We start from the raw sequence: 14538 nt of genomic DNA, 5'->3' as shown, positions 1-14538 counted from the left end.
TTTCAAACATGGTTTAGTTATGTTTTTTTAATTAAAGAAGTGTTTCACAAGCATGTAATTATCTTTAGTATATGTTTGATTACAGTTCCAAACCAGTGATAAACAATTTTCATAATTTTTCAAAAATTATTTTCGAGGTCTTTCGCCAAGGTTATAGGCTTGGCAAAATTTCTGATTTTCCAACATAAAATAATCGTTCATTTTAATTGAAGAGTTGCTTTACATTCATGCAGAAGTCTTTAGTATATATCTAAATGCAAATAAAAATAAATGCTATTCCAAACCTGGAATAAATAATTTTCATAATTTTTTCAAAAATAGTTATCTTGGTCGTTTGCAAAGGCTATAAGCTTGGCAAAATTTCTTCCTTTCAAACATGGTTTAGTTATGTTTTTTTAATTAAAGAAGTGTTTCACAAGCATGTAATTATCTTTAGTATATGTTCGATTACAGTTCCAAACCTGGGATAAATAATTTTCATAATTTTTTTTAAAAATAGTGCTCTAGGTCCTTTGCAAAGGTTATAAGCTTGGCAAAATTTCTTTTTTCAAACATGGTTTAGTTATGCTTTTTTAATTAAAAAAGTGTTTCACAAGCATGCAATTATCTTTAGTATATATTCGATTGCAGTTCCAAACCTGGAATAAATAATTTTCATAATTTTTTCAAAAATAGTTATCTTGGTCGTTTGCAAAGGTTATAAGCTTGGAAAAATTTCTTTTTTTCAAACATGGTTTAGTTATGCTTTTTTAATTAAAGAAGTGTTTCAGAAGCATGTAATTATCTTTAGTATATGTTCGATTGCAGTTCCAAACCTGGGATAAATAATTTTCATAATTTTTTAAAAAATAGTTATCTTGGTCGTTTGCAAAGGCTATAAGCTTGGAAAAATTTCTTCCTTTCAAACATGGTTTAGTTATGCTTTTTTAATTAAAGAAGTGTTTCAGAAGCATGTAATTATCTTTAGTATATGTTCGATTGCAGTTCCAAACCTGGGATATATAATTTTCATAGTTTTTCAAAAATAATTTTCGAGGTCTTTCGCCAAGGTTATAGGCTTGGCAAAATTTCTGATTTTCCAACATAAAATAATCGTTCATTTTAATTGAAGAGTTGCTTTACATTCATGCAGAAGTCTTTAGTATATATCTAAATGCAAATAAAAAAATAAATGCTATTCCAAACCTGGAATAAATAATTTTCATAATTTTTTCAAAAATAGTTATCTTGGTCGTTTGCAAAGGCTATAAGCTTGGCAAAATTTCTTCCTTTCAAACATGGTTTAGTTATGTTTTTTTAATTAAAGAAGTGTTTCACAAGCATGTAATTATCTTTAGTATATGTTTGATTACAGTTCCAAACCAGTGATAAACAATTTTCATAATTTTTCAAAAATTATTTTCGAGGTCTTTCGCCAAGGTTATAGGCTTGGCAAAATTTCTGATTTTCCAACATAAAATAATCGTTCATTTTAATTGAAGAGTTGCTTTACATTCATGCAGAAGTCTTTAGTATATATCTAAATGCAAATAAAAAAATAAATGCTATTCCAAACCTGGAATAAATAATTTTCATAATTTTTTCAAAAATAGTTATCTTGGTCGTTTGCAAAGGCTATAAGCTTGGCAAAATTTCTTCCTTTCAAACATGGTTTAGTTATGTTTTTTTAATTAAAGAAGTGTTTCACAAGCATGTAATTATCTTTAGTATATGTTTGATTACAGTTCCAAACCAGTGATAAACAATTTTCATAATTTTTCAAAAATTATTTTCGAGGTCTTTCGCCAAGGTTATAGGCTTGGCAAAATTTCTGATTTTCCAACATAAAATAATCGTTCATTTTAATTGAAGAGTTGCTTTACATTCATGCAGAAGTCTTTAGTATATATCTAAATGCAAATAAAAATAAATGCTATTCCAAACCTGGAATAAATAATTTTCATAATTTTTTCAAAAATAGTTATCTTGGTCGTTTGCAAAGGCTATAAGCTTGGCAAAATTTCTTCCTTTCAAACATGGTTTAGTTATGTTTTTTTAATTAAAGAAGTGTTTCACAAGCATGTAATTATCTTTAGTATATGTTCGATTACAGTTCCAAACCTGGGATAAATAATTTTCATAATTTTTTTTAAAAATAGTGCTCTAGGTCCTTTGCAAAGGTTATAAGCTTGGCAAAATTTCTTTTTTCAAACATGGTTTAGTTATGCTTTTTTAATTAAAAAAGTGTTTCACAAGCATGCAATTATCTTTAGTATATATTCGATTGCAGTTCCAAACCTGGAATAAATAATTTTCATAATTTTTTCAAAAATAGTTATCTTGGTCGTTTGCAAAGGTTATAAGCTTGGAAAAATTTCTTTTTTTCAAACATGGTTTAGTTATGCTTTTTTAATTAAAGAAGTGTTTCAGAAGCATGTAATTATCTTTAGTATATGTTCGATTGCAGTTCCAAACCTGGGATAAATAATTTTCATAATTTTTTAAAAAATAGTTATCTTGGTCGTTTGCAAAGGCTATAAGCTTGGAAAAATTTCTTCCTTTCAAACATGGTTTAGTTATGCTTTTTTAATTAAAGAAGTGTTTCAGAAGCATGTAATTATCTTTAGTATATGTTTGATTACAGTTCCAAACCAGTGATAAACAATTTTCATAGTTTTTCAAAAATAATTTTCGAGGTCTTTCGCCAAGGTTATAGGCTTGGCAAAATTTCTGATTTTCCAACATAAAATAATCGTTCATTTTAATTGAAGAGTTGCTTTACATTCATGCAGAAGTCTTTAGTATATATCTAAATGCAAATAAAAAAATAAATGCTATTCCAAACCTGGAATAAATAATTTTCATAATTTTTTCAAAAATAGTTATCTTGGTCGTTTGCAAAGGCTATAAGCTTGGCAAAATTTCTTCCTTTCAAACATGGTTTAGTTATGTTTTTTTAATTAAAGAAGTGTTTCACAAGCATGTAATTATCTTTAGTATATGTTTGATTACAGTTCCAAACCAGTGATAAACAATTTTCATAATTTTTCAAAAATTATTTTCGAGGTCTTTCGCCAAGGTTATAGGCTTGGCAAAATTTCTGATTTTCCAACATAAAATAATCGTTCATTTTAATTGAAGAGTTGCTTTACATTCATGCAGAAGTCTTTAGTATATATCTAAATGCAAATAAAAAAATAAATGCTATTCCAAACCTGGGATAAATAATTTTCATAATTTTTTAAAAAATAGTTATCTTGGTCGTTTGCAAAGGCTATAAGCTTGGAAAAATTTCTTCCTTTCAAACATGGTTTAGTTATGCTTTTTTAATTAAAGAAGTGTTTCAGAAGCATGTAATTATCTTTAGTATATGTTCGATTGCAGTTCCAAACCTGGGATATATAATTTTCATAGTTTTTCAAAAATAATTTTCGAGGTCTTTCGCCAAGGTTATAGGCTTGGCAAAATTTCTGATTTTCCAACATAAAATAATCGTTCATTTTAATTGAAGAGTTGCTTTACATTCATGCAGAAGTCTTTAGTATATATCTAAATGCAAATAAAAAAATAAATGCTATTCCAAACCTGGAATAAATAATTTTCATAATTTTTTCAAAAATAGTTATCTTGGTCGTTTGCAAAGGCTATAAGCTTGGCAAAATTTTTTCCTTTCAAACATGGTTTAGTTATGTTTTTTTAATTAAAGAAGTGTTTCACAAGCATGTAATTATCTTTAGTATATGTTTGATTACAGTTCCAAACCAGTGATAAACAATTTTCATAATTTTTCAAAAATTATTTTCGAGGTCTTTCGCCAAGGTTATAGGCTTGGCAAAATTTCTGATTTTCCAACATAAAATAATCGTTCATTTTAATTGAAGAGTTGCTTTACATTCATGCAGAAGTCTTTAGTATATATCTAAATGCAAATAAAAAAATAAATGCTATTCCAAACCTGGAATAAATAATTTTCATAATTTTTTCAAAAATAGTTATCTTGGTCGTTTGCAAAGGCTATAAGCTTGGCAAAATTTTTTCCTTTCAAACATGGTTTAGTTATGTTTTTTTAATTAAAGAAGTGTTTCACAAGCATGTAATTATCTTTAGTATATGTTTGATTACAGTTCCAAACCAGTGATAAACAATTTTCATAATTTTTCAAAAATTATTTTCGAGGTCTTTCGCCAAGGTTATAGGCTTGGCAAAATTTCTGATTTTCCAACATAAAATAATCGTTCATTTTAATTGAAGAGTTGCTTTACATTCATGCAGAAGTCTTTAGTATATATCTAAATGCAAATAAAAATAAATGCTATTCCAAACCTGGAATAAATAATTTTCATAATTTTTTCAAAAATAGTTATCTTGGTCGTTTGCAAAGGCTATAAGCTTGGCAAAATTTCTTCCTTTCAAACATGGTTTAGTTATGTTTTTTTAATTAAAGAAGTGTTTCACAAGCATGTAATTATCTTTAGTATATGTTCGATTACAGTTCCAAACCTGGGATAAATAATTTTCATAATTTTTTTTAAAAATAGTGCTCTAGGTCCTTTGCAAAGGTTATAAGCTTGGCAAAATTTCTTTTTTCAAACATGGTTTAGTTATGCTTTTTTAATTAAAAAAGTGTTTCACAAGCATGCAATTATCTTTAGTATATATTCGATTGCAGTTCCAAACCTGGAATAAATAATTTTCATAATTTTTTCAAAAATAGTTATCTTGGTCGTTTGCAAAGGTTATAAGCTTGGAAAAATTTCTTTTTTTCAAACATGGTTTAGTTATGCTTTTTTAATTAAAGAAGTGTTTCAGAAGCATGTAATTATCTTTAGTATATGTTCGATTGCAGTTCCAAACCTGGGATAAATAATTTTCATAGTTTTTTAAAAAATAGTTATCTTGGTCGTTTGCAAAGGCTATAAGCTTGGAAAAATTTCTTCCTTTCAAACATGGTTTAGTTATGCTTTTTTAATTAAAGAAGTGTTTCAGAAGCATGTAATTATCTTTAGTATATGTTCGATTGCAGTTCCAAACCTGGGATATATAATTTTCATAGTTTTTCAAAAATAGTTATCTTGGTCGTTTGCAAAGGCTATAAGCTTGGCAAAATTTCTTCCTTTCAAACATGGTTTAGTTATGCTTTTTTAATTAAAAAAGTGTTTCACAAGCATGCAATTATCTTTAGTATATATTCGATTGCAGTTCCAAACCTGGAATAAATAATTTTCATAATTTTTTCAAAAATAGTTATCTTGGTCGTTTGCAAAGGCTATAAGCTTGGAAAAATTTCTTCCTTTCAAACATGGTTTAGTTATGCTTTTTTAATTAAAGAAGTGTTTCAGAAGCATGTAATTATCTTTAGTATATGTTCGATTGCAGTTCCAAACCTGGGATAAATAATTTTCATAATATTTTAAAAAATAGTTATCTTGGTCGTTTGCAAAGGCTATAAGCTTGGAAAAATTTCTTCCTTTCAAACATGGTTTAGTTATGCTTTTTTAATTAAAGAAGTGTTTCAGAAGCATGTAATTATCTTTAGTATATGTTCGATTGCAGTTCCAAACCTGGGATATATAATTTTCATAGTTTTTCAAAAATAATTTTCGAGGTCTTTCGCCAAGGTTATAGGCTTGGCAAAATTTCTGATTTTCCAACATAAAATAATCGTTCATTTTAATTGAAGAGTTGCTTTACATTCATGCAGAAGTCTTTAGTATATATCTAAATGCAAATAAAAAAATAAATGCTATTCCAAACCTGGGATAAATAATTTTCATAATTTTTTAAAAATAGTTATCTTGGTCGTTTGCAAAGGCTATAAGCTTGGAAAAATTTCTTCCTTTCAAACATGGTTTAGTTATGCTTTTTTAATTAAAGAAGTGTTTCAGAAGCATGTAATTATCTTTAGTATATGTTCGATTGCAGTTCCAAACCTGGGATATATAATTTTCATAGTTTTTCAAAAATAATTTTCGAGGTCTTTCGCCAAGGTTATAGGCTTGGCAAAATTTCTGATTTTCCAACATAAAATAATCGTTCATTTTAATTGAAGAGTTGCTTTACATTCATGCAGAAGTCTTTAGTATATATCTAAATGCAAATAAAAAAATAAATGCTATTCCAAACCTGGGATAAATAATTTTCATAATTTTTTAAAAAATAGTTATCTTGGTCGTTTGCAAAGGCTATAAGCTTGGAAAAATTTCTTCCTTTCAAACATGGTTTAGTTATGCTTTTTTAATTAAAGAAGTGTTTCAGAAGCATGTAATTATCTTTAGTATATGTTCGATTGCAGTTCCAAACCTGGGATATATAATTTTCATAGTTTTTCAAAAATAATTTTCGAGGTCTTTCGCCAAGGTTATAGGCTTGGCAAAATTTCTGATTTTCCAACATAAAATAATCGTTCATTTTAATTGAAGAGTTGCTTTACATTCATGCAGAAGTCTTTAGTATATATCTAAATGCAAATAAAAAAATAAATGCTATTCCAAACCTGGAATAAATAATTTTCATAATTTTTTCAAAAATAGTTATCTTGGTCGTTTGCAAAGGCTATAAGCTTGGCAAAATTTTTTCCTTTCAAACATGGTTTAGTTATGTTTTTTTAATTAAAGAAGTGTTTCACAAGCATGTAATTATCTTTAGTATATGTTTGATTACAGTTCCAAACCAGTGATAAACAATTTTCATAATTTTTCAAAAATTATTTTCGAGGTCTTTCGCCAAGGTTATAGGCTTGGCAAAATTTCTGATTTTCCAACATAAAATAATCGTTCATTTTAATTGAAGAGTTGCTTTACATTCATGCAGAAGTCTTTAGTATATATCTAAATGCAAATAAAAAAATAAATGCTATTCCAAACCTGGAATAAATAATTTTCATAATTTTTTCAAAAATAGTTATCTTGGTCGTTTGCAAAGGCTATAAGCTTGGCAAAATTTTTTCCTTTCAAACATGGTTTAGTTATGTTTTTTTAATTAAAGAAGTGTTTCACAAGCATGTAATTATCTTTAGTATATGTTTGATTACAGTTCCAAACCAGTGATAAACAATTTTCATAATTTTTCAAAAATTATTTTCGAGGTCTTTCGCCAAGGTTATAGGCTTGGCAAAATTTCTGATTTTCCAACATAAAATAATCGTTCATTTTAATTGAAGAGTTGCTTTACATTCATGCAGAAGTCTTTAGTATATATCTAAATGCAAATAAAAATAAATGCTATTCCAAACCTGGAATAAATAATTTTCATAATTTTTTCAAAAATAGTTATCTTGGTCGTTTGCAAAGGCTATAAGCTTGGCAAAATTTCTTCCTTTCAAACATGGTTTAGTTATGTTTTTTTAATTAAAGAAGTGTTTCACAAGCATGTAATTATCTTTAGTATATGTTCGATTACAGTTCCAAACCTGGGATAAATAATTTTCATAATTTTTTTTAAAAATAGTGCTCTAGGTCCTTTGCAAAGGTTATAAGCTTGGCAAAATTTCTTTTTTCAAACATGGTTTAGTTATGCTTTTTTAATTAAAAAAGTGTTTCACAAGCATGCAATTATCTTTAGTATATATTCGATTGCAGTTCCAAACCTGGAATAAATAATTTTCATAATTTTTTCAAAAATAGTTATCTTGGTCGTTTGCAAAGGTTATAAGCTTGGAAAAATTTCTTTTTTTCAAACATGGTTTAGTTATGCTTTTTTAATTAAAGAAGTGTTTCAGAAGCATGTAATTATCTTTAGTATATGTTCGATTGCAGTTCCAAACCTGGGATAAATAATTTTCATAGTTTTTTAAAAAATAGTTATCTTGGTCGTTTGCAAAGGCTATAAGCTTGGAAAAATTTCTTCCTTTCAAACATGGTTTAGTTATGCTTTTTTAATTAAAGAAGTGTTTCAGAAGCATGTAATTATCTTTAGTATATGTTCGATTGCAGTTCCAAACCTGGGATATATAATTTTCATAGTTTTTCAAAAATAGTTATCTTGGTCGTTTGCAAAGGCTATAAGCTTGGCAAAATTTCTTCCTTTCAAACATGGTTTAGTTATGCTTTTTTAATTAAAAAAGTGTTTCACAAGCATGCAATTATCTTTAGTATATATTCGATTGCAGTTCCAAACCTGGAATAAATAATTTTCATAATTTTTTCAAAAATAGTTATCTTGGTCGTTTGCAAAGGCTATAAGCTTGGAAAAATTTCTTCCTTTCAAACATGGTTTAGTTATGCTTTTTTAATTAAAGAAGTGTTTCAGAAGCATGTAATTATCTTTAGTATATGTTCGATTGCAGTTCCAAACCTGGGATAAATAATTTTCATAATATTTTAAAAAATAGTTATCTTGGTCGTTTGCAAAGGCTATAAGCTTGGAAAAATTTCTTCCTTTCAAACATGGTTTAGTTATGCTTTTTTAATTAAAGAAGTGTTTCAGAAGCATGTAATTATCTTTAGTATATGTTCGATTGCAGTTCCAAACCTGGGATATATAATTTTCATAGTTTTTCAAAAATAATTTTCGAGGTCTTTCGCCAAGGTTATAGGCTTGGCAAAATTTCTGATTTTCCAACATAAAATAATCGTTCATTTTAATTGAAGAGTTGCTTTACATTCATGCAGAAGTCTTTAGTATATATCTAAATGCAAATAAAAAAATAAATGCTATTCCAAACCTGGAATAAATAATTTTCATAATTTTTTCAAAAATAGTTATCTTGGTCGTTTGCAAAGGCTATAAGCTTGGCAAAATTTCTTCCTTTCAAACATGGTTTAGTTATGTTTTTTTAATTAAAGAAGTGTTTCACAAGCATGTAATTATCTTTAGTATATGTTTGATTACAGTTCCAAACCAGTGATAAACAATTTTCATAATTTTTCAAAAATTATTTTCGAGGTCTTTCGCCAAGGTTATAGGCTTGGCAAAATTTCTGATTTTCCAACATAAAATAATCGTTCATTTTAATTGAAGAGTTGCTTTACATTCATGCAGAAGTCTTTAGTATATATCTAAATGCAAATAAAAAAATAAATGCTATTCCAAACCTGGGATAAATAATTTTCATAATTTTTTAAAAATAGTTATCTTGGTCGTTTGCAAAGGCTATAAGCTTGGAAAAATTTCTTCCTTTCAAACATGGTTTAGTTATGCTTTTTTAATTAAAGAAGTGTTTCAGAAGCATGTAATTATCTTTAGTATATGTTCGATTGCAGTTCCAAACCTGGGATATATAATTTTCATAGTTTTTCAAAAATAATTTTCGAGGTCTTTCGCCAAGGTTATAGGCTTGGCAAAATTTCTGATTTTCCAACATAAAATAATCGTTCATTTTAATTGAAGAGTTGCTTTACATTCATGCAGAAGTCTTTAGTATATATCTAAATGCAAATAAAAAAATAAATGCTATTCCAAACCTGGAATAAATAATTTTCATAATTTTTTCAAAAATAGTTATCTTGGTCGTTTGCAAAGGCTATAAGCTTGGCAAAATTTTTTCCTTTCAAACATGGTTTAGTTATGTTTTTTTAATTAAAGAAGTGTTTCACAAGCATGTAATTATCTTTAGTATATGTTTGATTACAGTTCCAAACCAGTGATAAACAATTTTCATAATTTTTCAAAAATTATTTTCGAGGTCTTTCGCCAAGGTTATAGGCTTGGCAAAATTTCTGATTTTCCAACATAAAATAATCGTTCATTTTAATTGAAGAGTTGCTTTACATTCATGCAGAAGTCTTTAGTATATATCTAAATGCAAATAAAAAAATAAATGCTATTCCAAACCTGGAATAAATAATTTTCATAATTTTTTCAAAAATAGTTATCTTGGTCGTTTGCAAAGGCTATAAGCTTGGCAAAATTTTTTCCTTTCAAACATGGTTTAGTTATGTTTTTTTAATTAAAGAAGTGTTTCACAAGCATGTAATTATCTTTAGTATATGTTTGATTACAGTTCCAAACCAGTGATAAACAATTTTCATAATTTTTCAAAAATTATTTTCGAGGTCTTTCGCCAAGGTTATAGGCTTGGCAAAATTTCTGATTTTCCAACATAAAATAATCGTTCATTTTAATTGAAGAGTTGCTTTACATTCATGCAGAAGTCTTTAGTATATATCTAAATGCAAATAAAAATAAATGCTATTCCAAACCTGGAATAAATAATTTTCATAATTTTTTCAAAAATAGTTATCTTGGTTGTTTGCAAAGGCTATAAGCTTGGCAAAATTTCTTCCTTTCAAACATGGTTTAGTTATGTTTTTTTAATTAAAGAAGTGTTTCACAAGCATGTAATTATCTTTAGTATATGTTCGATTACAGTTCCAAACCTGGGATAAATAATTTTCATAATTTTTTTTAAAAATAGTGCTCTAGGTCCTTTGCAAAGGTTATAAGCTTGGCAAAATTTCTTTTTTCAAACATGGTTTAGTTATGCTTTTTTAATTAAAAAAGTGTTTCACAAGCATGCAATTATCTTTAGTATATATTCGATTGCAGTTCCAAACCTGGGATAAATAATTTTCATAATATTTTAAAAAATAGTTATCTTGGTCGTTTGCAAAGGCTATAAGCTTGGAAAAATTTCTTCCTTTCAAACATGGTTTAGTTATGCTTTTTTAATTAAAGAAGTGTTTCAGAAGCATGTAATTATCTTTAGTATATATTCGATTGCAGTTCCAAACCTGGGATATATAATTTTCATAATTTTTTCAAAAATAGTTATCTTGGTCGTTTGCAAAGGTTATAAGCTTGGAAAAATTTCCTTTTTTCAAACATGGTTTAGTTATGCTTTTTTAATTAAAGAAGTGTTTCAGAAGCATGTAATTATCTTTAGTATATGTTCGATTGCAGTTCCAAACCTGGGATAAATAATTTTCATAATTTTTTAAAAAATAGTTATCTTGGTCGTTTGCAAAGGCTATAAGCTTGGAAAAATTTCTTCCTTTCAAACATGGTTTAGGTATGCTTTTTTAATTAAAGAAGTGTTTTACAAGCATGCAATTATCTTTAGTATATGTTCGATTGCAGCTCCCAACCTGGGATAAATCATTTTCATAATTATTTAAAAAATAGTTATCTTGGTCGTTTGCAAAGGCTATAAGCTTGCCAAAATTTATTCTTTTCAAACATGGTTTAGGTTTGCTTTTTTAATTTAAAAAGCGTTTTCCATGCATGCAAATATCTTTAGTATATGTTCAATTGCAGTTCCAAACCTGGTATAAATAATTTTCATAATTTTTTCAAAAATAGTTATCTTGGTCGTTTGCAAAGGCTATAAGCTTGGCAAGATTTCTTCTTTTCAAACATGGTTTAGTTATGCTTTTTTAATTAAAAAAATGTTTTTGCACATTGTTGACAAAGAAACATTATAGATGAAGAATTAAAGCCTGGTAAAATTCTGATTTTGAAAACTCGGATTGTCCTGCTGGTTTGATAGAAAACAATTTTAAAAAACATTTTTAACGCAACAACAACAGCCATCGTAGTTAAAGAAAGAAAGCCTCTAAGCTTGAGACATCGGAAATAGTGCTAAAGGCTGCGTTAAGTTAATAAGTTTTAAATGCATAATTCATATCGGATCATTTCCTACTGTTTAAAGGTTGAAACATCTTAAGTTTAGCATAAATTGGTAGATTCATTGAATATTCGGGCCTTTTTCGTTTTAATTCAAACATGGTTGTCCAAAATATTTATGAATTGCAACAGGCTTCTCCAAAGTTTGTGGCCCCACAGATACAGTGGCGTAGATAGAGGGGTACAGATAGGGCGCGAAACCCCCCTGTAAAGCTAAACTGCTATTTTGCCCGAAAACTTTTGATATTGTCGGGATTATAACATGGTTGTGTATATTTATCTAAGTCTTACATTTTGAGAGGAAAAATTTCACAGCTAATAATAACGACTTCTTTCGTTGTTCTGAATTAGATTGATCTCTTTCAAAAAGGTACGATACTTAAAAATACCTTTGTCAAGGAGATGAACATAAAAATCTTTATTTCGTATGATTCATGACACTTAATTTCAAATAAATGATAAGACTTCATCTCTTTATTCATTTCAGATTTTATGTCTTAATGTTATGTTAAAATATACGGAAAAATCAACATGCCCATAAGATTATTGTCGGAAAAACTATATTTCTCGCCCCTCCTATGAATTCTACGCCACTGCATAGACTTAGTTTTTGTGTAAACGTTATTTGAATTAATAGGAGAACAAAGAAAAAAAGTAAGAAAAAGAATTAATGAGACAAAGTGAAATCGGTTAGAGAAAGCAACATAAAATTGTTGAATAACTTAACTCTTGAAATGGAGAAACATGTATAGTTTTGGTTGGTGTTTGCTAGTTGTGGTTATATTTGCTTTTTAAATTCTCTAGTGAAATGCAGATCCTACAGTTTAGCAAGTTGTAATCAATGAATGCTAGGAATCAAAATTAATTGATTGGTAAAACAACATACATAACGAGCAGCAACAATTTCACAAATGTCTAGATTACACTTAGCAATCGATAGCAACACTTCATCGTTCTGCGTAAAAGCTTAAAGTACCGCATGCAATCTTTCATTTGTCTTCCAAAAAAAATGGCAGAACATAGCAGTTGATTATTGCTCATTGATTCATCCAATTTTCATATCGAATAAAATACTATTTGCTATCATTTCTTCTTCTTCTTCGACTTATTTGTTTCATCAGCTCCATTTTCTGACTTATCTTGGGAGTCTCCTTTCAGTGTCTTTCTGACACGTGAAAAGAATGCCATTACCTAGAAAAGTAAACGAAATATTCACCATGAGAATGTCGAGCCTCCCGATCCCTTGATACTTAGCAAAAGTATGGTCAAATCATCAATATAGATAAGCAGGAAAAGTATGAAACCACGTCGTGGAAAAACGGCTACTGACATATCCTGCAGTCAAACATGACCCAATCTACCAAAAATCTAGCATTTGCAGCGTAGATCGTCCCGTTACGTCACAAAAAATGTGACCGATTTCAAGGCTACGGCCCTGTCCAACGATTTACGAATTATAACTGTTACTCGTAGACCGTCCTGTTAAATCAGCGATCATCTATCAAACGGGTGTTAGTCATTATTATGATAATAACGAATCATGAAAATAAGGTAATCTTTAATACTATATTTTGAATGCAATGTAAAATAAAGGGATATTGCCAAGAATCGATAAATGATAAGGTTATCACTTCAGTTGCATATTTCTGATCCAATCGTTTCTATTTCCACAAATGTAGCAATGATAAAATGGAAATGCTTGCATAAAACATCCACATTTGAAAGACCAGGTTGATTCCCAGGTTGATGAAATCATTTCTGTCGGTGTTTACAAATTGAAACTACCTTTAAAAAGTTGTTTTATTTACCGTCACGATGGTAATGATAATAATAATAATATCTAGAACCGTACCACTTCGTAGTTGTAACCAAGAACAAATAAAATGATGGTAAGCGGCAGAGCAAGAACAGACTGCGTTGGTTCCAGTTCCAGTTTCTTTTTCTACAAAAAAGAGAATTTTAGTCTTTAATATTTGAAATAGAAAAACTATTGGGAAGCTCCCTAACAGAATTAAAAAACAACAAGGCAAAATATCGAAAAAAGTAATGAACGATATTGAATAACCTAGATAAGCATTTGCATTAAACAGATCGAAGGCAACTTTAAACAGTTTGACTCTCCAACAAACGTAATCATTACGTTTCTTGCTAAGAGAACACCTTGTTTGCAAAATGTCGATTAAGAACTAGAAACAACCATAACAAAACGCTTCGACAAAATATAAATCTGATAATGATATAATCTTTTTAAATAACAAAGGGTCAACGTTATAAAGAAAAAAAGTAAGAAAAGGAATTAATGAGACAAAGTGAAATCGGTTAGAGATCTGGTTTTCAAAAGCTCTGTTAATGACAATTCATGCACTTCATAAACTCAAGTGAATATTTTCCGCAAATGTTGAAAAAGGGACAACTTTGACAGGAATTTATTAATCATTCAACAATTGAGCGCTGATAAAATACTTGATAGCGTAAACAATCAGAGGAGACTTTCAGTGTAGGAAAAAATCCAATTAATAAAAGACACATGACAGCTTGCAAAAAAATGGCCTTCTAGCACAAATGTACAGTAGATAAGTACAAAAATGGAGAACAGTAGTGATAAGTACGAAGAAAAGAATGCATAATTAGGAGAGAAATGAACAAGAATAAGTACAAATTGTGTTTACCGTTACGTTGACTTTTAACTCAACATGCTTCTTGAATGATCCTCCAGTAGTGAAACTAGCTGACGTCGAATCAAAGTTGTGGGTCTTCTTCGAAAGGGTTGATTCCAGCCGAACAACGTAGAACTGCAGAGCAAAAGAAAAAACTACTGAATGCTTGTGCAAGACGAATGGATTAAAACAGATATATTTACCTTTAAAAAGTACCAGATTTATTGCAAGATATGTCGAATAAAAAGTTTGTAGTGAATAATGAAAACAGTTCTGCATTGATAGTAGAAGAAATTGGGGTCGAATGAACTGCACAAGACAAAAGTAAGGAAAGGAATCT

The 14538-nt window shown here is 28.5% G+C and overlaps 1 protein-coding gene across 1 annotated transcript in view; it reads right to left on the bottom strand.

The window, feature by feature from the left end:
- Window positions 1–12390: 12390 nt before the first annotated feature.
- Window positions 12391–14538, bottom strand: part of LOC135689951 (BOS complex subunit NOMO1) — a 29175-nt gene continuing 27027 nt past the window's right edge. The window contains exons 33-35 of the mRNA XM_089108535.1: window positions 14211–14333; window positions 13394–13483; window positions 12391–12732 (exon numbers count right to left, since the gene is read on the bottom strand). Coding sequence (XP_088964661.1) covers window positions 12625–12732; window positions 13394–13483; window positions 14211–14333 — 321 coding nt within the window. The 3' untranslated portion in view covers window positions 12391–12624. The remainder of the gene's footprint in view (window positions 12733–13393; window positions 13484–14210; window positions 14334–14538) is intronic.

Source organism: Rhopilema esculentum, chromosome 5, assembly GCF_057945365.1.
Source record: "Rhopilema esculentum isolate cy_ngs chromosome 5, ASM5794536v1, whole genome shotgun sequence".
NCBI lineage: Eukaryota > Metazoa > Cnidaria > Scyphozoa > Rhizostomeae > Rhizostomatidae > Rhopilema > Rhopilema esculentum.
Note: the sequence above shows the minus strand (reverse complement) of the source record. Positions and strands in the feature narration are given on the sequence as shown.